General features: G+C 38.3%; 1 protein-coding gene across 8 annotated transcripts in view; it reads right to left on the bottom strand.

The window, feature by feature from the left end:
* ACER3 (alkaline ceramidase 3) overlaps positions 1-25,187 on the bottom strand; it is a 156,052-nt gene that overhangs the window by 97,411 nt on the left and 33,454 nt on the right. For 6 of the 8 annotated variants that reach the window (XM_055549152.1, XM_055549151.1, XM_055549157.1 and 3 more), the window contains one exon: positions 3,850-3,960. In XM_055549152.1, coding sequence (XP_055405127.1) covers positions 3,850-3,960 — 111 coding nt within the window. Of the gene's footprint in view, positions 1-3,849; positions 3,961-11,153; positions 11,215-25,187 lie in introns of all 8 variants that reach the window. The other 2 variants (XM_055549154.1, XM_055549156.1) reach the window with 1 other exon arrangement.

The raw sequence follows: 25,187 nt of genomic DNA, 5'->3' as shown, positions 1-25,187 counted from the left end.
CTCGTAGTGACCCCATGGACTGCAGCCTACCAGGCTCCTCTGCCCATGGGATTTTCCAGGCAAGAGTACTGGAGTGGGGTGCCATTGCCTTCTCTGAGCATAAAGCCATAAAATCGACTTTATTGGTTATGCTCTTTAGGTCTTCCAGATATTGGTTGATATATTTTGTTCACCTCATTTGTCTTGTACTGAATTGTAGCATATTAAAATATTGCTATTCTATTTTACTAGACCATATAATGTCCATACACTATTATTTGGTCCTTATCCTATCATTGTTTTAATCTTAGATTTATAGTTAAATGTATTAAAAGTTCATTATCAGACATTTTACCCAAGTCTGCCTAGTTTTCTCCTAGTTGAATGAACATCATTCTCCAGAAAACGCAGTCAATAGAGCTTTCTGTACTGAAGGTGATGTTCTATATCTGCACTGCCCAACATGGCAGCCGTAAGCCACATCTGGGTACTGAGCACTTGAAACATGGCTAATGTGACAGAGGAACTGAAATTTACATTTTATTTAACCTTCATTTATTTAAATTTAAACTGCCACATGTGGCTGCTGCTGCTGCTGCTAAGTTGCTTCAGTCATGTCCGACTCTGTGTGACCCCATAGACGGAAGCAGGCAAGAACACTGGAGTGGGTTGCCATTTCCTTCTCCAATGCGTGAAAGTGAAAAGTGAAAGGGAAGTCGCTCAGTCGTGTCCGACTCTTAGCGACCCCATGGACTGCAGCCTACCAGGCTCCTCTGTCCATGGGATTTTCCAGGCAAGAGTACTGGAGTGGGGTGCCATGTGGCTAGCAGCTACTAAATGAGACAGAGCAATACTCATGGATTCATCTGGAAGGAGTCATGTGTGTAGTTTTCAATGAGTACTTGTATGTTTAAAACCGTTTTTCCACAACCTAGATACCTGAAAAACAATTTGGTTAGGATATAAAATCCTTGGTTTGCACTAAAAACACAGTTACACTGATGCTTTTCTTTTTTATGTTGCTGAGGTCTAGTGCCAGCCTAATTTTCTTGCCCTTATGAGTAATCTGGTCTTTTTCCCTAGAGCTGTGAGAATTTTTTTTTTTTTTTTCCATTTTTAAAATCCAGTAATCTTACTAGTCTTTTTCAGAGTTGACCATTCCAAGTCAGTTTTACAATACAAAAATGCACCTTTCAAAATCTAGATTCAGGTCTTCTTCCATTTTCAAAAAGTCATCTTTCAAATTAATTTTAAAACTATAGTTTTAAATATAAGATCTGTATCATTGTTTTATTTTCCTTTTTCAGGAACTTCAATTACAATTATATTGAATCTTCTTTGCCTGTCTTCCATTTCAATACTTTTTCTCTGACTCTTTATTTCTTTATCTCATTTTCATTCTCTTACTGTGTCTCTTTTTCTTTTTCCTTTCTTAAACAGTCTTTATTAAATACTCAACACGTTGTAATTCAGGATTCATTTCTTTCCTAAGTTTAATCAATTTAATTTTATTTCTTTGGGGAGGTGAGGAAGCTATTTCCGTTAATATTTTTTAATTAATTTTTATTGATGTTATTAGTTTTTAAATTTTTATCCATTTTTGGTTTGAGGCTAATTCAATTAGGAATATCGTGCTGCAGTTTCTTTCTGCTTTATAATTAGTAGTGGGAAAAGAATAACCACGAATCAAAAGGTATTGATTCTCATTTTCTGTTTTCTTATTACAATAACTGCATAGATGCAGACTAACTTTGGTGGGGTCTATTTTGTGGAAAGAGTAAAGGTTTGGGGTGGCTTAAAAGAGTCCTAGTTTGAGACTGCCCCCTTCTGAATAAAGAAGGTTACATTCCCTTTTCATATATATTTGTTTGTTTTGGGGGCAGGGGGAGCGGGCCAAGCAGGGAGACGGGTCTAATGTATTTTAGTTGTTTTGTTTCAGTAGGCTCTTAATTCCTGCCTCTAACTTCATTCTTTTCCAACACATCTCCAAAGGCTATCTCCTTTCCCAGAAGCAATACCTTTTCAAAACTGCCACATGAGGCCTCGCATACTTTCAAGTCCTTTACTGTGTACTTGCCACTACTATGATTTACCAACTCTTAGAATGTTTTCAGAAATTTTGCATTTATCGTAAAGCTTTCTCTTTCTCTTGGTGTTTTGTCAGATTAAGTCCTCAAATCTTCTCTCCTCTTTTCCACATAGTTTTTCAAACCTCCCAAAGTCTAAAACATTAAAGACAGTTCTGTTAGAATTTGGTATTTATTTCTTGTTTAAAAATTATCTGAAGTTCACAGTATTCTTTTTCTTTCAGTAAGGCTGAAAGTGTGAGCTAAGAGTGGCTTATTTACTTTCCTTCTTAATCTGTATGGTTGTCCACAAGGATGAGAGGACAAATTCTAAGTCAGTATTATTCTAAGGCAACTTGGAAGTCCCTCAAATCTTTTTATTCTGTTATTACTGATTGTGATTTGTCAGTATTTTACAAACATTCTTAAAACACCCCAGGAAATAAAGCAAAGGGTTAAGTTTGTGAACAAGTCTTCCTACTGAAGATCAGTCAAGTAACTTTCTCAAAACACCACATAAGAGACACAAAAATTAAACTCTCTCATCAGTTCAGTTCAGTTGCTCAGGCATGTCCGACTCTTTGTGACCCCATGGACTGCAGCACACCAGGATTCCCTGTCCATCACCAACTCCAGGAGTTTATCCAAAATCATGTCCATTGAGTTGGTGGTGCCATCCAACCATCTCATCCTCTGTCATCCCCCTCTCCTCCCACCTTCAATCTTTCCCAGCATCAGGGTCTTTTCAAATGAGTCAGTTCTTCTCATGAGGTGGCCAAAGTATTGGAGTTTCAGCTTTAGCATCAGTCCTTCCAATGAATATTCAGGACTGATTTCCTTTAGGATGGACTGGGTGGATCTTCTTGCAAACCAAGGGATTCTCAAGAGTCTTCTCCAACACCATAGTTCAAAAGCATCAATTCTTCAGCGCTCAGCTTTCCTTAAAGTCCATCTCTCACATCCATACATGACCACTGGAAAAACGCTCATACAGTGACTAATATGATTATATAGAATCAGATATGATACACTATATCTTACAGTTTTGTGGTAATTAGATAAATATTACTGTGTAAATAATATCTACCTTGAATTAAAACAAAAGAAACTGTTTAGCTTAGAAAGTTATATAAAATACAGACTACAACCTACTTTCTTTGCTAGTTTTGTTTTTATGATGATAATGCATGAACATTAAGAGTGATTTTCCCATCTTAGACTCTGATAAAGTTCACTTATACTCCATGTCACATTTATTGAGGACCACTAACTTGCCAGACAACCAGTATACAAATATAACTAAGATGCAGTCCCTGTCTCATAAACAGATAGAAGAATATGAGTAAGCTGTAAAAAGTTAGATACGATAGAATAGTCTTTACAAAAAGTTTTATAACTCTAGCAGGGTGAGCAGGGAGGAAGATGGGAATAAAATCAGGCAGGAGTACAAACAAAGCATTAACTTTATATGTTTATTTCTTTAAAAAGGAAAAAGTAAAATATGAAACAAATATTCCAAAATATTAAGATCTGACAAAGGAGGAAGGTAGGCTACATAGGTATATTTGCTATATTATCCTTGTTCTTTTCTGGATGCTTGAAATATCTTGGGTTTTTTTTGTTGTTTTGTTTCGTTTTGTTTTGTTTTTACTCAAAATACAGTTCAAATACTGGCAAGATTTGTGTAATTTAATTCAGAACTTTCAGAATATGCTACAATTTTAAGAATGAATAAGAAAAACCGACTGTCTGAATCCTGTACATCATTTTTTTACATCATTCTTAGATGAAGTGTTATACATACCTGTGAGTGCTAAATAAGAAGCAATGTACCGCTTTTCCAGTCCACTTCTAACACTCTGCATCGCACCAAAAATTGGAGGTAAAATCATAATCAGGTTACTCACTGTATTCCCTACAGGAAAAGAAAAAGCACAAGAAGATAATGAGATTAATCAATATTAATTTAAATTAAAAGGAGGTGGCTCAGTGCTACAGATTTCACCTGCCAATGCAGAAGACGCAGGAGACGTGGGTTCGGTCCCTGGGTTGGGAAGATCCTCTGGAGAAGGAAATGGCAAGTCACTCCAGTACTCTTGTCTAGAAAATCCCAGGGGCAGAGGAGCCCGGCAGTCGGTGGGGTCACAAAGAGCTGGACACCACTGAGTGACTAAGCACACAGACATGTACTTAAAGATACACAGTCAGCCTTCAGCAAAAATTAAGTAGGTGACTTCTTAGAAAGATGATGGAAAGATGTTTAAAAGGTGCCAAAGGAAAATAATTTTCTCCTCAACAAAAATTTCTTACAGAAATTGAAGCAAAACAAAGATACTTTCAAACAAATGAAACTAAGAATTTTCAACCAGAACATCCACTAGAGGAACTAAATTTTCAAGGTAAAAAGCAAAAGTATCTCAGAATAAACTTCAAAGATAACAGCAAAAATTGAGTTGGAAAGAGCAGCTTATACCAATGCTTCTGAAAGAGTGGTCCATTTTGCCTTAAAAAAAACATTTTACTTGTTTAGATTTCATCATTCATCTTCATGAAGTTTCTTCAAGGATTTATAGGTACTGTATTCCTTGACTTACTAAGTGCATGAGAATATTGTCTTTTGCCTTTATACTCAAAAGATAACTTACTTATAAAATTTTGGTGTCTTTTTTTCAAAAGTTGGTAAGTACTATTATACTGTCTTCCAGACTGAATATTAGTATGAAGAAGTTTAAAGCTAGTTAAAATTTTGGTGTCTTTTTTTCAAAAGTTGGTAAGTACTATTATACTGTCTTCCAGACTGAATATTAGTATGAAGAAGTTTAAAGCTAGTCTGAATTTTTTGTATGTGACTTCCTTTTTCGTCTGTACTCCTAATGAATTCTTTCTTTCTACTTGACTGCGTATTTGAGTAAAACTGGGCATCCAGATAAGACAGATTTTAATACCTACCCTACCTCTGTATACAGTTAAGTAAATAACAGTATTAAATTAAAGACATTGTTGACTCTAATTAGACTGACAATCTAAGTACAGCTGTGGAGCTACAGATATAACTTACAATAACCTCAGCACATGTCATAGACCTAGGTGCAAATCTAACAAAAGGTGTGCAAGATACAATACCAATAAAACTCCCAGCAGGTTTCTGGGGAACAAATTGATAACCTGATTCTAAACTGTATATGAAAATTTAAAAGGCCAAAAAGAGTCAAGACATCTTGTGTACCAACAAAACTAGAATATTTATACAACTAGATATCAAGGCCTATTAAGAAGATAAAGAAGTAGAACAAATAAGATTCCAAGAACATCTAACATTTAGCCACTTGATTTATGACAAACACGACCCTGAATACAGTATGAAAAAGACAATCTTTTCAATAAAGGTAAATGGATCAACTGGATATTTAATTTACATGGGAAAAAAAATGAACCTGGACCCCAACCTCACACTTCTTATACAAAAAATAAATTCCAGATGTACTACAGATCTAAATGTGAAAGGTAGAACAGTATAATTTTTAGAAGAAAACATGGGAGAACATCTTCATGACCCTGAAGTAGCAAAGAGTTTTTCAATAGGACACAAAAACAATTAACCACAAAAGCAAAAAGATTAAACAGTCAAGAAGATAAGACTTTAAATCAAGAAGAATAAAAGGTTGCTTTTAAAAAGATAATTTAAAGAATAATAGATATGAAATGACTTTGTAAACAAGAGGATAAATACATACCTATTTAAATTTACTGAACAAAAAGAATGTACAAAAACTTATCACAGACTGAAAATTTTTGGTTAAAAATGCTATTAGTCTGGGTCCAATCAAGAGAGACAAGCCACAGTTATTTGAACAGGAAAAGTTTGCTATAAAGAGTCATTAACTATAAGAGGGAATTGTAGTAATGAGAGATTGGCTGAGCTGTACTAAGTTGCTTCAGTCATCCAACTCTTTGCAACCCTATGGAATGTAGTCCACCAGGCTCCTCTGTCCATGGGATTCTCCAGGCAAGAATATTGAAGCGGGTTGCCATGCCCTTCTCCAGGGGATCTTCCTGACCCAGGGATGGAACCTGTGTCTCCTGCATCAGCAAGCAGGTTCTTTACCACTAGTGCCACCTGGGAAGCCCAAAAGATTGGCTCAGTTCAGTTCAATCACTCAGTCGTGTCCAGCTCTTTGCAACCCCATGGACTACAGCATGCCAGGCTTCCCTGTCCATCATCAACTCTCAGAGCTTTCTCAAATTCACGTCCATTGAGTCAGTGATGCCATTCAACCATCTCATCCTCTATCGTTCCCTTTTCCTCCTGCCTTCAATCTTTCCCAGCATCAGGGTTTTCCCTAATGAGTCAGCTCTTTGCATCAGGTGGCCAAAGATTCAGCTTCAGCATCAATCCACCCAGTGAATTTTCAGGATTTATTTTCTTTAGGATTGACTGGTTTGATCTCCTTGCAGTCCAAGGGATGCTTAAGAGTCATCTCCAACACCACAGTTCAAAAACATCAATTCTTCAACACTCAGCTTTCTTTATGGTCCAACTCTCACATCCATACACAACTACTGGAGAAACCATAGCTTTGACTAGACGGACCTTGGTCGACAAAGTAATGTCTCTGCTTTTTAATATGCTGTCTAGGTTGGCCATAGCTTTTCTTCCAAAGAGCAACCGTCTTTTAATTTCACGGCTGCACTCACCAACTGCAGTGATTTTGGAGCTCCAAAAAAATAAAGTCTGTCACTGTTTCCACTGTTTACCCATCTATTCGCCATGAAGTGATGGGACCAGATGCCATGATCTGTGCTTTTTGAATGTTGAGTTTTAAGCCAGCTTTTTCACTCTCCGCTTTCACTTTCATCTAGAGACTCTTCAGTTCCTCTTCACTTTCTGCCATAAGGACAGTGTCATCTCCGTATCTGAGATTATTGATATTTCTCCCAACAATCTTGATCCCAGCTTGTGCTTCATCCAGCCCAGGATTTTGCATGATGCACTCTACATATAAGTTAACAGGGTGACAATATACAGCCTTGACATACTCCTTTCCCAGTTTGGAACCAGTTTGTTGTTCCATGTCCAGTTCTGCTGCTTCTTGACCTGCAATACAGGTTTCTCAGGAGGCAGGTAAGGTGGTCTGGTATTCCCCATCTCTTGAAGAATTTTCCAGTTTGTTGTGATCCACACAGACAAAGGCTTTAGTGTAGCCAATAAAGCAGAAGTAGATGTTTTTCCAGAACTCTCTTGCTTTTTCAATGATTCAATGGATGTTAGCATTTGACCTCTGGTTCCTCTGCCTTTTCTAAATCTAGCTTGAACATCTGGAGGTTCTTGGTTAATATACTGTTAAAGCCTACCTTGGAGAATTTTGAGCATTACTTTACTAGCATGTGAGATGAGTGCAATTGTGTGGTAGTTTGAGCATTCTTCGGCATTACCTTTCTTTGGGATTGGAATGAAAACTGACATTTTCCAGTCCTGTGGCCACTGCTGAGTTTTCCAAATTTGTTGGCATATTGAGTGCAGCACTTTCACAGCATCATCTTTCAGGATTTGAAATAGCTCAACTGGAATTCCATCACCTCCACTAGCTTTGTTCATAGTGATGCTTCCTAAGGCCCACTTGACTTCACATTCCAGGATGTCTGGCTCTAGGTGAATGACCACACCATTGTAGTTATCTGGGTCATTAAGATCTTTTTTTGTATTGTTCTGTTCGTCTAGTCAAGGCTATGGTTTTTCCTGTGGTCATGTATGGATGTGAGAGTTGGACTGTGAAGAAGGCTGAGCGCTGAAGAATTGATGCTTTTGAACTGTGGTGTTGGAGAAGACTCTTGAGAGTCCCTTGGACTGCAAGGAGATCCAACCAGTCCATTCTGAAGGAGATCAGCCCTGGGATTTCTTTGGAAGGAATGATGCTCAAGCTGAAACTCCAGTACTTTGGCCACCTCATGCGAAGAGTTGACTCATTGGAAAAGACTGTGATGCTGGGAGGGATTGGGGGCAGGAGGAGAAGGGGACGACAGAGGATGAGATGGCTGGATGGCATCACTGACTAGATGAACGTGAGTCTGAGTGAACTCCGGGAGTTGGTGATGGACAGGGAGGCCTGGCGTGCTGCGATTCATGGGGTCGCAAAGAGTCGGACACGACTGAGCGACTGATCTGATCTGATCTGATCTGTATATTCTTGCCAACTCATCTTAATATCTTCTGCTTCTGTGAGGTCCATACCATTTCTGTCCTTTATCATGCCTATCTTTGTTTCCTTGGTATTTCTAATTATCTTGAAGAGATCTCTAGTCTTTCCCATTCTATTGTTTTCCTCTATTGCTTTGCACATCACTTAGGAAGGCTTTCTTATCTCTCCTTTCTATTCTTCAGATGGATATCTTTCTTTTTCTCCTTTGTCTTTCACTTCTCTTCTCTTCTCAGCTATTTGTAAGGCCTCCTGAGACAACCATTTTGCCTTTTTGCATATCTTCTTCTTGGGGATGGTTCGGATCACCACCACCTATACAATGTTAGGAACCTCTACCCATAGTTCTTCAGGCACTTTGTCTATCAGATCTAATCCCTTGATTCTATTTGTCACTTCTACTGTATAATAGCAAGGGATTTGATTTCAGTTCAGTTCAGTTGCTCAGTCATGTCCGACTCTTTGCGATCCCATGAATCACAGCACGCCAGGCCTCCCTGTCCATCACCAACTCCCAGAGTTCACCCAGACTCACGTCCATCGAGTCAGTGATGCCATCCAGCCATCTCATCCTCTGTTGTCCCCTTCTCCTCCTGCCCCCAATCCCTCCCAGCATCACAGTCTTTTCCAATGAGTCAACTCTTCGCATGAGGTGGCCAAAGTACTGGAGTTTCAGCTGTAGCATCATTCCTTCCAAAGAAATCCCAGGGCTGATCTCCTTCAGAATGGACTGGTTGGATCTCCTTGCAGTCCAAGGGACTCTCAAGAGTCTTCTCCAACACCACAATTCAAAAGCATCAATTCTTCAGCGCTCAGCCTTCTTCACAGTCCAACTCTCACATCCATACATGACCACAGGAAAAACCATAGCCTTGACTAGACGGACCTTTGTTGGCAAAGTAATGTCTCTGCTTTTCAATATGCTATCTAGGTTGGTCATAACTTTCCTTCCAAGGAGTAAGCGTGTTTTAATTTCATGGCTGCAGTCACCATCTGCCGTGATTTTGGAGCCCAGAAAAATAAAGTCTGACACTGTTTCCACTGTTTCCCCATCTATTTCCCATGAAGTGATGGGACCGGATGCCATGATCTTCGTTTTCTAGATGTTGGTTGAGCTTTAAGCCAACTTTTTCACTCTCCACTTTCACTTTCATCAAGAGGCTTTTTAGTTCCTCTTCACTTTCTGCCATAAGGGTGGTGTCATCTGCATATCTGAGGTTATTGATTTAGGTCATACCTAAATGGTCTAGTGGTTTTCCCTACTTTCCTCAATTTAAGTCTGAATTTTGCATAGGAAACTGGAATGTTAGGGCCATGAATCAAGGTAAATCAGAAGTGGTCAAACAGGAAATGGCAAGAGTGAATATCAAACACCCTTAGGAACTTGTCCTTAATGTGCCTTCTAGGATGCCAGGGAAAAGTGATCACCTGGAGTGGGAAGCTAATGGCCACTGGTGCCGCTGACTGCAGTAGTGAATGAGCTGGCACTGGAGAAGCCACGTAAGCTTCAGGATCTGGGCACTGCATGGGACAGAAGCTGGATGAACACTTACACGGCAAGGGTCAGGCACTTAAGAAGCCACCAAGCTAGCACACCAGAACCAGGAAGGGAAACTCTTCCTCTTGCAATGTCTCTCCAGCGCCCTCTACTGACAAAATTTAACATCTGGCTAGTTGGCAAAGGAAACAAATTTAAACCGCACAGGTCCATTTTCACAGAGCATGCAATGAATGATGAATTTAGATCCAAGAGATAATATACTGATAACTCATTTATAACAATGATAAAACTATGTTTTTACCAAAACATATGTTTATTATTGCTGGGCCAAACTATGCTTGGTGATGGTTCCCCAAGCACCAAAGTAAGAGTTTTAAGATAGTAAAGCAACGGATTTTTTTTTTCTACAATGTGGTTATCCTGTTTTTATAATTTAAAATTAAAATATTAATAATATAAATAAATTATAGAAAATAAAGGCTAAATTTCTTCTACTAAGAGTTTAATTGAGCTTGAGCTGCTTCCATAAAATTCAATTAAAACAGGGTTTTTCCCCCCAGAAGTAAAACTAGAGATTCATTCATATACCACACAATAGTGTACTAAAACATTAAAATAGGAAAAATCTTTTTTTTTTTCTAGAGGGAATCCTGTTTGGATATGGACAAAAGGGATTTTTTAAACTCTAAAAACTATGGTATTTTTATACTCTGAAACATAGTATCTTTGAATTCTCCTCTCAATACAAATTATGGGTGAGGCTGACAACATTTCAGTAATTTCAAAATTTATTAATCGGTAAAGTCATCTTTTAGCACATGATAAGAAAACTCAAGTATCTAAAGTATAAGAAAGAAGGTCAGGGGAAACAGGTAATGTGCAAAAGAGTTGAGTTTGAAATAATGCTGAATGACTTAGCAGTAGCAGTAGCAATGCTGAATGAAGATGCAGTAGCTTCAGCACGACAGTAGGTGGAGCCTACATTGTGCTCAGCAGTCTTAAAACGGCTCCTAAATTGGGCATAATACATGAGTCCTGGGGCAACAGAGTAGACAATTTACAGCTCAGCTGTATTTACAATTGTATAACCACTACCCAGAGCTAAGGGTGAAAAAATAGAACCATTAAAACCTGGTGAAGCTGAAAAAGTGATCTATACTGCTTCACTGCCACTGCCAAGGAGCCCTCCCAAGCAGTCAGCAAATGAGCTAGATGAAATCAGTTACCGGTTTGAGCCTGAAAGCAACTTGGTACCTTCCTCAAAGCAAGTTCGTTTTGTCAAATATTTTACTGCCTATCCAAGTGTTCAAATAATGTAAAAGACTCTCAGAGCTTCAGAGTCTTTGGAGCTGGAAAAAGGGAAATCAACTCATTTAATCTCCTCAATTATAGAAGGCAACATTCTGTTCATACCTATTAGCACTTTCTGTGTGAATCTGGCGATTTATTTATGCTTAAGTCTTAGTTTCTTGACCTATAAAACACAGGAAAATACTATTTAAATAATTAAAATGATGAAAATGAATACAACCAAATAACACAGTATAAAGATTATTTCTGATACGAGAAAGATCCATGGAACATTATATAGGAACTTCCACAATCTTGCTGTGCTAAAAGTTGAGTGCTGCCTGGGAATTGTCTTAATACTTAAATCAGTTCAAGAGCAGTTGTCACAAGGGAGAAAGTCCGTCTTCCAATCCAGACAAGGAAAGTTGAGTGTTCTGATTCACCAAGTTTAAAATATACATATATGTACATGTGTGTGTGTGTGTTACAGGTGCTCCTTAGCAGCTATTTTTTTTTTAAATCTTTGCTAAATTTGTTACAGTACTGCTTCTGTCTTATATTTTGGTTTTTTGGCCACAAGGTATATGGGATCTTAGCTCCCTGACCAGGGATCGAACCTGTACCTCCCTCCTGCATTGGAGGGTGAAGTCTTAACCACTGGAGCACCAGGGAAGTCCCTCCTTAGCAGTTTTTAATTAAGACAGATAACAGAATAAAAACAAAAAACCAATACAGGTTTGTCTTTAAAAAGTGATAAACACAAAGCAAGTTCAATTTGACAAACATTCATTAAGAATTTTTTATGGGCAAAGCAATGAGTCAGGAGATAGGAAGAAAGGTTAGCAACCCTGGTTCCTGTCCTGAGAAAGTACACACACACACACACACACACACACAATTTAGTAGGAAAGACAAACAGATAAGCAACCAGTAACGGAGAATGGCAGGATGAAACAGCACAAACAGTATATAGAGGGAACCCAAGAAGGGCTTCAGTAAGGAGGTAGCACTTGATCTGTCTTGAAAGAAGGAAAGGTAAGTATTTATCATTATCAATACAAGAAGCACCTTATTTCCTCTGCAGCACATACAGTAGCTTCAAAACATTATTTAATTTATGAAAATTGTTTTTTCACATGATTTTTTAAAAACATCTCACACTTTCACTTTATTGCATTTAAGTTATAACAAAAATATTTTAAAATTACATATCAGAAAAATGGAAATAATCACATTAAATTCAAGAAGAAGTACATTTTAGATTTGGGAAGAAAGGCCAAAAACATAGGAGTAAAGACATGAGAGAACTGGGGAGCTCCTATAAATTACAGCTCAGGTGAACTCTTACCTAACAGGACAGCGGTTATAGGGCGGGAAAGAATAGCAAAAAGAGCACTGGTGGTAGTTTAGTCGGCAAGTTGTGCTCAACTCTTGTGACCCCATGGACTGTTACCCGCCATACTCCTCTCTCCATGGGATTTCCCAAACAAAAATACTCGAGTGGGTTGCCATTTCCTTCTGCAGGGGCTCTCCCAACTCAGGGATTGAACCCATGTCCCCTGCATTGCAAGCAGATTCTTTACCACAAAGCCACCCTGAGTGCATACTAAATTGCTTCAGTCTCTCTGACTCTGTGACGCTATGGACTATATATAGCCTGCCAGGCTGCTCTGCCCATGGGATTCTCCAAGCATGAATACTGGAGTGGGTTGCTGTGTCCTCCTCCAGGGGAATCTTCCCAGCCCAAGGATCAAAACTGTGTCTCTTATGTCTCTTGTATTGGCAGGTGGGTTCTTTACCATTAGCGCCACCTGGGAAGCTCACTAAGCCACGAGGGAAGCTCAAAAAGAGCCTTACCTGTATATAATAACTGCTTTCAAGAAGGGTCAAAGATGAGAGCTGAACAGTGAGAATTAACAGTTAACAGATAAGCATGGTAGAGAAGAAGAGAGTCAGGAAAACAAGGGAAATAAGACAGTCTTAAACTCGCTGGAGAAACATTTGATGAAATCAAGATTTTTTATAATCCCCACGTCCTCTCCATTTTGATTAAAAGTTTCTTTGCAGGGCTCAACTCAATGAAGTCAGTTTTACCTAATTATCCTACTGAAAATGATCATTCTCTTCTTACAGCACTTACTGTTCTAATCTCTCATCTGGCACTTAGCATAGACTGTCTTCCACAGATAGCTCTTTTCACTAAATCAGAATATAGATATTTATATATTATCTCTTTAAGTTAAATTTTTTAAGAGCAGTTGCCTTACATTTACCCATTCATTCAACAGCAAATACTTACTGAGCATCTACTCTGAAAGGCACTGTAAGAGAATACAAAGGAAAACCAGATAGACTCTGCCCTCATACAAATCAAACTAGTAACAAATTCACAAAATAGTAAAGGTACTTAAAACCAAAGTGACATTATTTTAGATGCAATTCAATTATGATATAATTGAGCCATTCTTTACCCTCAAATTAACTTAACATTCATTCTTCATGGCTAATTTCACTATAATTTTTCATTTACTTAGAGTTGAAATGCATCTCTTAAAAATCATGAATGTACAATGCATTTAAAACTTTAGACAAACTTTAATAAAAATGCAAGCTACTTATTACTATTAAAATCTCACCAAGGACACGCATCCATATTTTATGATTTATTTTCATTAAGTTTTTTACAATGGCATAAAAATTTCCTAAGCTGACTTAAAAAATGCAAACAATGTTCTTAAAATAACTTATTCTCATTTATATTAGGCACAAGGGGGAAAAAATGGCTGTTACATTACTTCCAAGTTACTCTGATCAAGACTCAGGGATTTCGTCCACCAAATATGAGTGATTAGAGTTCTATAACCTTTTTCTTTAACTGCCCTAAAGGAAAGTGATAAAGGCCGTATATGATTAGCCCACAGCCAGCATCTTACTCAAGGGTGAAAGTCTGAAAGCATTTCCTTTAAGATCAAGAACAAGACAAGGATGCCCACTCCCACCATTTTTATTCAACATAGTTTTTAAAGTCCTAACCACAGCAATCAAGACAAGAAAAGGAAATAAAAAGAATCAAAGTTGAAAAAAAAGAAGTAAAACTGTCACTGTTAGCAAATGACATAATACCATACACAAAATCCTAATGACACCACCAGAAAACTACTGGAATTCATTAATGAATTTGGTAAAGTTGTAGGATACAAAATTAATAAATATAAATTTGTTGCATTCCTATACACTAACAATGAACTACCAGAAAGTGAAATTAAGAAAACAATCTCATTTACAATCAGATCAAAAAGAATAAAATACCTGGGAGTAAATCTAACTAAGGAAGAATTGTACTTGGAAAACTGTAAGATACTGATGAAAGAAATTAAAGACAACATAGATGGAAAGATACACCATGCTCATGGTTTGGAAGACTTAATATTGTTAAAGTGACCATTCTACTCAAGGCAATCTACAGATGTAGGGCAACACCCATCAAAATACTAATGGCGTCTGTCACAAAGCTAGAACACATAATTCTAAAATTTGTATGGAAACACAAAAACTCTGAATAGCCAAAACAATCTTCAGAAAGAAGAACAAAGCTGGAACTATCATGCTCCCTGATTTAAACTATATTACAAAGCTGCAGTAATCAAATCAGCATGGTACTAGCACAAAAACAGACACATAGACCAAAGGAACAGAGCAGAGCCCAGAAACGAATCCCTACTTATGTGGACAACCAATCTATGACAAGGAGGCAAACCATATAATGGGGAAAAGACAGCCTCTCAAATGGTGTTGGGGAAAATTGGATAGCTATTAATACATGCAAAACAATCAAACCATATAAAAATAAACTCAAAATGGATTAAAGACTTAAATGTAAGATCTAAAACCATAAAACTTCTAGAAAAAATGATAGGCAGCATGCTCTTTGCTCTTTGACATTAGTCTTCGCAATATTTTTTGGATGTGGCTCTTCAGGCAAGGATAACAAAAAGAAAAAAATAAACAAATGGGACAATATCAAACTAAAAAGCTTTTGCACAGTGAAATAAATCATCAACAAAAGAAAGGGGCACCTACCAAATGGAAGAAGATATTAACACATAATATGACTGATAAAGGGTTAACATAAAAAATACTTAAACAGTTCATACAACTCAACATAAGAAACAAACAGGGAATTCCATGGTGGTCCAGTGGTTAAGAATATGCCTTCCAATGCAGAGGAAGTGGGTTCAAGCCTTGGTTAGTGAACTAAGATCCTACATACCATAGGGCAACTAAGCCAATGAGCACAGCTACTGAGCCCAAGAACTCTGGAGCCTAGCACTGCAAAGAAAGATCCTGGATGCTGCAACAAAGATCTCATGTGCCACAACTAACACCAAATGTAGTCAAAAAAATAAATAAAATATTAAAAAGCAAACAACCCATTTAAAAGGTGGGAAGAAGACCTGATTAGACATTTATCTAGGGAAGACATACAGATGCCAACAGGCACAGAAAAAGATGCTCAACATCCTTAATCATCAGAGAAGTACAAATTAAAACCAACAAAAAGGAGATATCACCCCACACCAGCAGAATGGCTACAATTATATATGAAAAAAAAAACCACAAAAAGCAAATGTTATCAAGGATGTGGAAAAAAGGTAACCCCCATACACTGTTGGTGGAAATGTAAATTGGTGCAGCCATTGTGGAAAACAGTATGGTGGTTCTTCAAAAACTAAAAATAGAACCACCTTACAACCCAGCATATATATCCATGCCTGGGTATATATCTGAAAAAATGAAACACTAATTCAAAAAGATACAGGCACCCCAGTGTTCATAGCAGCCTTATTTACAACAGAAAAGATACGGAAACAACCTGAGTGTCTATCAACAAATGAATAAAAAGATGTGGGAGTTCTCTGGTGGCTGGTGGTTAGGATTCTGGCCTCTCACTTTTGTGGCCCAGGTACAGTCTCTGGGTGGGGAACTGAGATCCTGGCAAGCCGAATGGTGTGGCCAAAATAAATAAAAGCTAAAAAAAAGACGTGAGATACACATAAAGATGCTCGCATACACAAACACACGATGAACTACTACACAGTAATTAAGAACTGCAATTTTGACACGTGCAACATGGATGGACTTGGAGGGTATTATGCTAAGTGAAATATGTCAGAGAGAGAAAGACAAATACTGTATGATTACACTTATATGTGGAATCTGAAAAAACAAAACAAATGAATAAACATAACGAAACAGACTCATAGATAAAAGAACAAACAGTCGGTTGGCAGAAGGAATAAGGATAGGGCGGGGTGCGGAGTGGATAGGTGAGGGAGATCAAGAGGTACAAAGTTTCAGTTACAAAATAAATAGGTCACTGGTATGAAATGTATAGTGTGGTGATTATTATAGCCAGTAATTACTTAATATCTTTGTATGGTAACAGATGGTAACTAGATTTATCATTTTGAAACGTCTAGAAGTAATCAAATCACTATGTTGTTTGTATACCAGGAACTAACACAGCATTGTAGGTCAATTATACTTTAAAAATAAATTAATGGAAAAGGTACAAACTTCATTATAAGATGACTGTTCTACAATGTGTGTGCTAAGTTGCTTCAGTCATGTCCAACTCTGTGAGAACCCATGGACTGTAGCCCACCAGGCTCCTCTGTCCATGGGTGCTCTAGGCAAGAATACTGGAGTGGGTTGCCCTGCCCTTCTCCAGGGGATCTTCCTGGCCCAGGGAACCAACCTGAGTCTCTTATGTCTCTTGCATTGGCAGGCAGGTTCTTTACCACTAGCACGAGATCATATAGGAACGTAATATATATATGATAAATATAATAAGCACTGCTGTATGTTATATATGTTGTTAAGAGAGTAAATCCAAGCCACTTTCCAGAATGATTGGAACAGGTATTCTATTAGTAGTATGTAAGGGTGAGTGATCACACTATAACCCTAAAACTGAACAATACAGTATCTTATTTAAGAGATGAAAAATTATATATCATTATATTTCTTTGGATTACTGAACTATTTTTGTCTATACATTTTTCTTTTTGTTTATTAATAGTGTATTTTATGAAAAGCTTATTCAGGCCATTTAACAACCTTAAGGCTTAATCTCCTCATATGTACATTAGGCATAATACCTATCATTATGATAAAATGCTACAAAAGTACACTGAGTTGGTACACAACAAATGTTACCTCTTCTCCTAAGATTTTATTCTGTAATAAGATATAACAGTTTTATTCTAATCCTGTGAAAGATTTAGAAAAATATACACCTATAATCATTTCTTGGAAAAAACAGTAATAGATTCATTGGAATCTATACATAATCTTAAAAAAAATAAGAAATGATTATTCTAATATTTATTGTGAAAATTATAGTTGGTATACCATGGTTAAAGGCTTCCTTGATGATGCATGGTAAAGAATCTGCCTGCCAATGCAGAGACACAAGAGACTCGGGTTCAATCCCTGGGTCAGGAAGATCCCCTGGAAAAGGAAACGGCAACCCACTCCAGTCTTCCTGCCTGGGAAATCCCATGGACAGAGGAGCCTGGTGGGCTACAGTCCATGAGGTTACAAAAGAGTCGGACTTTGTTACTAAACAACAACAGTATCATGATAAGCAACAATAATTTCATAAACCTGGACACTGTTGGCTTATTTTCTTTGAAAATAGTCTTGTAAATCTGAACAGTTAAAAAGGAAGAAGGAAAAAAAAAATGAAAGCACTCAAAGTCACCACATGAGATTGTTATCCTTGTTGCCAACAATATGAAAGACGTAACCACAGAAACAGATACAATCATACCAGCAGCAAGTCCACTAAGAACAAGTTAGATAAATACCTGGAGAAGGAAATGGCAACCCACTCCAGTATTCTTACCTGGAGAATCCCAGGGACAGAGGAGCCTGGTGGGCTGCCGTCTATGGGGTCTCACAGAGTCGGATACGACTGACGCGACTTAGCAGCAACAGCAGATGCACATACAAGCTGCTTCTGTCAATTTCTCAGACTTTAAGAGTAAACTTTTTAACTTGCATATCATTAGGTCACTCCTTTACCCTATGTATTAGATCCTAAAAGTTCACTAGCACCTCACTGTGTTAAACCAACTACTCTGTACCTCTTTCTCAGAGAAGGCAATGGCAACCCACTCCAGTACTCTTGCCTGGAAAATTCCATGGACGGAGGAGCCTGGTAGGCTGCAGTCCATGGGGTCGCACAGAGTCAGACACAACTGAAGCGACTTAGCAGTAGCAGCAGCAAATAAATACCACAGGTTTCACAATAGATTCATTTGAAATCATATCTGGTGAGTTGTACTTTACAGAAGACTTTCAAATGCAGAAGCAATCACTGGGTAACAGCACAAAAATTGCTAAACAGCAAGTACTGGTATTTCTTATAAAAACTGGTTCCTGGCCCAATCTATATCATAAAACATTATTACTGATCCACTCCTTCTCTAGGAATGGGTGAAGAAAAGTAGGAGTCATGCTACACAACATGAACTTCAATTTCAGAAACTTTAAAATGTAGAAAAAAGAATAATGGTACCAACACATCTACTGCCTAGAGCTGATCACTGCTTATATTTTGTCTTGTCTGCCTCAAGGTTTTTACTTTAATAAAGGGAATAAACTATTAATATTACAGATAAAGTCAAAATTACTCATCTCTCCAGTTCAACTTCCCTTTACAGACTTCCAGAGGTAGTGGCTGGTGTTACTTTGGTATGCATTATTGAAATTCATTTAAAAATTATTTTACATATGTGTCCATAAACATACAGTTTAGCTTTGTGTTTTTGATGTTTACCTAAATAGAATAACTCTGCATATATCATTCCACCAATAGTTTTTGTTTTGCTTTATATAATTTTTATTTAGTTAGCTATTTTTGGCTGTGCTGGGTCTTTGTGGCTGCACGGGCTTTACTCTAGTTGTGGTGAGCAGAGGCTACTCTCCAGTTGCAGCGTGTGGGCTTCTCACTATAGTGCTTCTCTCGATGCAGAGCACAGGCTCTAGAGCACAGGCTCAGTAGTTGTGTTGCTCTGCTGCGTGTGGGATCTTCCTGGATCAGAGATCAAACCAGTGTCTCCTGCATTGGCAGCAGATTTTTTACTACTGAAGCAACAGGGAAGCCCCCCACCAATAGTTTTTATTAATAAAAATTATAATTGAGAGATCCAGTAGATAGTTTGAAGGATGCTCTAGTTCATTTCTTTAAAATTACTGTACAGTATGCTATTATAAGAATATACTAAATTTTACATATCTAAGGAATGATGCTAAAGCTGAAACTCCAGTACTTTGGCCACCTCAATGGAAGAGTTGACTCATTGGAAAAGACTCTGATGCTGGGAGGGATTGGGGGCAGGAGGAGAAGGGGACGACAGAGGATGAGATGGCTGGATGGCATCACTGACTCGATGGACGTGAGTCTCAGTGAACTCCGGGAGTTGGTGATGGACAGGGAGGCCTGGCGTGCTGAGATTCATGGGGTCGCAAAGAGTCGGACATGACTGAGCGACTGATCTGATCTGATTCTCATTTTAATGGACATTCTAGGCTGTTTCCTATGTTTTTCTATTAAACAGTGTTTCAGTGAAATCCTTATTTATGTACATGTATACAGGTGTTTGTATACATGCTTCATATATATAAAAGAGTCTTTCTAGTTGGGGTATAAGGAAAGGAAAAGACGAAAGGGGTGGAGAAGCATCCTAGCTATCACAGGAAGCAGAAGGACAATGGACAAAGAATGGGAATGCTCACTGAAGTAGAGTTCCCTCCATCCTCACGATCACTGCCAGATTTCAGGCTCTTACCTTGACTTGTATGATTAAAAGTGTAGTAAGTGAAAAGTTATAGAACAATGCATGCTGAGAGTATTATTTCACAAGCTGCTGCTAAGTCACTTCAGTCGTGTCCGACTCTGTGTGACCCTATACATGGCAGCCCACCAGGCTCCCCCGTCCCTGGGATTCTCCAGTCAAGAACACTGGAGTGGGTTGCCATTTCCTTCTCCAATTTCAAAAGTAGTAAGTCAACAGATACTGTTTCACTTTTGATAGAGAAATGCAGGTTCAATATTTTTTTTAATTTAAAGGTAAGCTCCTATAGAATGGGAAAAGTGTATCTTCTAAATTACTTTGTAAAGACATGTAAGGGTCCAGCTATGGTTTTTCTAGTAGTCATGCACAGATGTGAGAGTTAGACCATAAAGAAGGCTGAGTGTCGAAGAACTGATGCTGTCTAACTGTGGTGTTGAAGACGCTTTGAGAGTCCCTTGGACTGCAAGCAGATCATACCAGTCAATCCTAAAGGAAATCAATCCTGTATATTCATTGGAAGGACTGATGCTGAAGCTGAAGCTCCAATACTTTGGCCACCTGATGTGAAGAGCCAACTCATCAGAAAGACCCTGATGCTGAGAAGGACTGAAGGCAGGAGGAGAAGGGGATGACAAAGGATGAGATGGTTGGGTGGCATCACCAACTCAATGGACACAAGTTTGAGCAAACTCCAGGAGACAGTAAAGGACAGGGAAGCCTGCTGTGTTACAGTCCACAGGGTCACAAAGAGTTGGACACGACTGAGCAATGACAATAAGTGTTCAATAAATTCGTTAAGTGAGATAATCATATCAAAAATATTACCTCATGTATATTCACATTTTTATTTTAAAAATGTGTGTGTGTATATATATATATATAGAAATAGAACAGTCTGGAGAATATATAACAAATAACTAACTGGTCTTAAGAAACTTTCTATAAGGCCACAGGCATCAGATGAGGGTGACGTAGAAAAGCAGGAGGAGCTAGTACCATGGAATGTAAGGAACCTGCTTGTGCAGTGAAATTGTGCGTCATGGACCTGCTTGAGTAAGGTTTCATTTTTACCAATTTCTTTTTTTTTTTTTAATTAATGTATCTGGCTGTGCCTGGTCTTAGTTATGGCATGCAGAATCTTTAGTTGCAGCATGCAGGCTCTTAGTTGCAGCAGAATTTATCAGTTCCCTGACCAGTAATTAAACCCAGCCCCACTGCATTGGGAGCAGGGATTCTTAACCACTGAGCCACCAGAAAAGCCCTCAGTTTCATTTTATAACATGATGCTGGTTACAATGATTACTAGTGCTTTCGTTTTCTTTTTTTCAGCTTCTTTGTATTTTATTTTTTTCCTTCACAATATTTTGAAGAGTTAATGTGTTTGAATACTTCCCCATGTCTATTATGAGCTCCACAAAGACTTTACCACTGCTGGGAGCTTCTCTGGTGGTCCACTGGCTAAGAGTCCGAGCTCCCAGTGCAGGGGCCCAGATGCAATCCCAGGCAGGCAACTAGATCCCACATGTTGCAACTAAGAGTTTGCATGCTGCAACCAAAGATCCCATATACTGTAATGACGATCGAAGACCCCAAGTGTGACAACTAAGAGCAGGCACAAATAAATATATAGATAATTGTTTAAAAAGACTTTACCATTGTTTCTCTCAGGCTTAGCATTGTGTATGGCATATTGAAAGTAATCAATTAATATCTACTGACCTATTAAAAATGTTCTACAATAGGAAAATAATTTCTTCTAACAAGAAAAACAAGAAAAGTTGTTTTCACAAAGAAAATTCATATGAACATAGCATCAATTTTCTAAATGTAACATACCGTAATGGAGGTTGATAAAAATGCTATCAATTAAAACTTGACCTAGTATAATTGATGAAAAATTCACAGAAGAGACATTTGAGTGTGCCTTAAAGGGTGAATAAGAGTTAGACACATGCAAAAAACAGTATTCAGGGCAGAGATAATATAGGGATGTGCAAAAGCAAGAAAGAACACGGTATGCCTATGAAACCACGAGACATAACTTATGTTCAAGGAGCAAGTCGGGGAAGGAGAAAAAGCTACGAGGACGGCACGGCAACCCACTCCAGTGTTCTTGCCTGGAGCATCCCCACGGACAGAGGAGCCTGGCAGGCTACAGCCCATGGGGTCGCAAAGAGTCAGACACGACTGAGCGACTAAGCACAGCACAATATAAACACAAGTAACATGTTTGTGATCTCTGTAGAGAACTGTAAAAAAATTTGAACTGTATCCCAGAGGGAGCAAATGGAGAGCAAATGATGCAGAAAAAAGACAAAAAGACAAGTAAGTTTAAGATACACCTGACAGACTGGAAGGGGACAAAAAGGACACTTTAGCAATAGTCTAAATAACTGATCGTGAGTATTCTCATAATTCTGAGAGTTATTTACTTTATTCACTGTATTGACATTTGCCCTGATGGCACAAAGGCAATGCTGGGTACACCTGCTGGCACCCTTGCTCAAATCAGGGCAGTAGCAACCAAAGTATACTATATTCTTCCCCACCACATATTGTATTCTTTCCCACCACTGAACATTCAGTTTTGCAAAAAAAGGCAGTTTCATGTGAAGTGATGACTGTGCTAATTAACTTGACCACAGTAATCATTTCACAATATATATGGGTATCAAATCATCACGTTGAACTTTAAATACATGTGTGCATGCTCAGTTGCTAAGGCATGTCCGACTCTTTGCAATCCCATGGACTGTAGCCCACCAGGCTCCTCTGTCCATGGGATTTCCTAGGCAAGAATACAGGAGCGGGTTGCCATTTCCTTCTCCAGCGGATCTTCCCAACCCAGGGATCCAACCCGTGTTTCCTGGGTCTCCTACATTAGCAGGGGAATTCTTTACCACTGAGCCATCTGGGAAGGCCAAAACTAGGCAAGGGGGCACCCGGATTTCAACCGGGAACTTCTTTAAATATATACAATCTGTCAATTATACCGCAATAAATCGGTGGGGGAGGGGTGTTAAAAAAGCAGTTTCAATCAGCAATGTCTTTGATGAAGGCTTTCATTTAGATGAAGATTTTAATGCTTTTTACTTTGATAAAAATAAGAAAAATTACTAATTGCATTAAATCTAACATGCAATTTTTAATATTCTCTGTAATGAAATGGGAATCTGCATAAAGAACTAAAAATTTTAAAGCATGATGGTCATTTCAAGAAAAAATATCTGTGTCACTATTTTGAGTTGTGATCTCAATTTTTCCATGAAATGTCAATTTATAAGAACTCACAGGTAAACTATGATTATTCATTTTTGGATACAAAATTCTATTCATCATTTAAAACTATCTAAATTGTTATTTCCTTTGTGAAGCCTTCAATAAATCTTCACCAGACACCCTAACAGAGTCAGCTGCTTGTTCCTCTAAATGCCAGTATCACTTTGTTGATTTTGTTGTTTCTTCACTAATCTCTGACCTCTCTAGCTGTCTTACTCTTCCTGGTGCGCCAAAGGCACAGCGTATGCCTTGTGCACAGTAGGTGCTCCAACATAACTGTGTAGGGCAGAGTCCATTTACAGCAGGACTAGGAAAGCTCTATCCTTATCGCTGGGAACACCTGGATGTCTGGATCTTGGACAAGATAAGATCAGTTGGATTTAAAGATGTGCTGCTTAGAGTCTAAAACTGCCCTGGTGGCCTCTGAATCAGTGTTCACTGATGGTTTTTACCTGATAGAACTCATTAGTCTGCCTACCTTGACTATATGAACAGAACGACATAAAAATATCCCACTGGGATCTTCTACCTTGAGTGTTCCTGAACCCAAAACTTATCACACAGATCTCGGTGGTTCAATCCAGAGATGAAATAGACATGTGTATAAATCAGGATCTTGAGTTTTCCTTTGACATTCCCCACATCCTCAATGCTTGTCTGCTGTCTTTCTCTTGCTGCACCATATCCTTTGCCTTCAAATAAAAGCCTTAGGTAAATATGCTCTATGGAGGCCTGTGAGTCCTTCAACTATCCAAACTTGTGAAATCTTGCAATAATACTTTCTACACACTTCTGTGTATATAAAAATAAGCCACAGGACCCAGCTTATATCCATGTCAACATTTTATAAAACAAAATTTTCTACATTTTATAAATACTTTCACATCCACTAACACTAAATTCCCAAAGAGACCCTGTAGAGGTGTAGTCTCACCATTTACACTAGAAAAACTCAAGCACAAAAGATTAAATGACTTGTCTACAGGAGCTCAACCAGTTAGGGGCAGAACTGGATTCAAGCCTGGTCTGGGCCTCTTGGCTGTAAGAGGCTGACCCCAGTGGTTGCAGCAATCATAGCTGACCCTTGAACAACAAGGGTTTGAACTGCACAGGTCCACTTACTCACTGATTTTCTTCAATAAACAGGTACTACAGTACTATACAATGCATGATTAGTTGAATCTGTGGATGAGGAACTCTGCATAAGGAGGGTCACCTGTAAAGCTACACAGGGATTTTCAACTATGCTGGGCTCAGCAGCCCTAATTCCTCTGTTGTTCAAGGGTCAATTGTACATGACTATGCTATAACTTGAGGATTTAAGGTAATATCTCTGTATCCTGATAAAAGTTTCCTGAAACAAGTCACAAAGACATCAGCATTAATCTATTAAAGAGGTTAATAGTAACATACAATGTTGATAACAAGAAGCTGAACATATTTACCCCTTCACTCCACAAATATATGAGCGCCTATTATAGGGCTTAGGCACTGTGTTAGGTAGAGTTTACAGTTTTAGTGAAAAAGTGAGACATTTTAAAAGAGAGAAATGAATACTTTTTCAGTTCATGGATGAAAAGAAAGCTTGAATAAGTGCATAATTTGATATTCTAAATTCTTAAGAAAGCCATTGAAGTGTTTAAATAGTACTTTAGCGTGTATAAAGTCATTTATTACTTTGCCTAATTTGATCCTCAAAACAAAGCTATGACATATTCGTAATTCAGTTTGACAGCTAGTTCAGTTCAGTTCAGTTCAGTTGCTTAGTCGTGTCCAACTCTTGGTGACCCCATGAATTGCAGCACGCCAGGCCTCCCTGTCCATCACCAACTCCCAGAGTTCACTCAAACTCATGTCCATCGAGTCGGTGATGCCATCCAGCCATCTCATCCTCTGTCGTCCCCTTCTCCACCTGCCCCCAATCTCTCCCAGCATCAGGGTCTTTTCCAATGAGTCAACTCTTCGCATGAGGTGGCCAAAGTACTGGAGTTTCAGCTGTAGCATCATTCCTTCC

This window comes from Bubalus kerabau, chromosome 15, assembly GCF_029407905.1.
Source record: "Bubalus kerabau isolate K-KA32 ecotype Philippines breed swamp buffalo chromosome 15, PCC_UOA_SB_1v2, whole genome shotgun sequence".
NCBI classification, from domain to species: domain Eukaryota; kingdom Metazoa; phylum Chordata; class Mammalia; order Artiodactyla; family Bovidae; genus Bubalus; species Bubalus kerabau.
The sequence above is the reverse complement of the archived record's forward strand: the minus strand, read 5'-3'. Positions and strand labels throughout refer to the sequence as shown.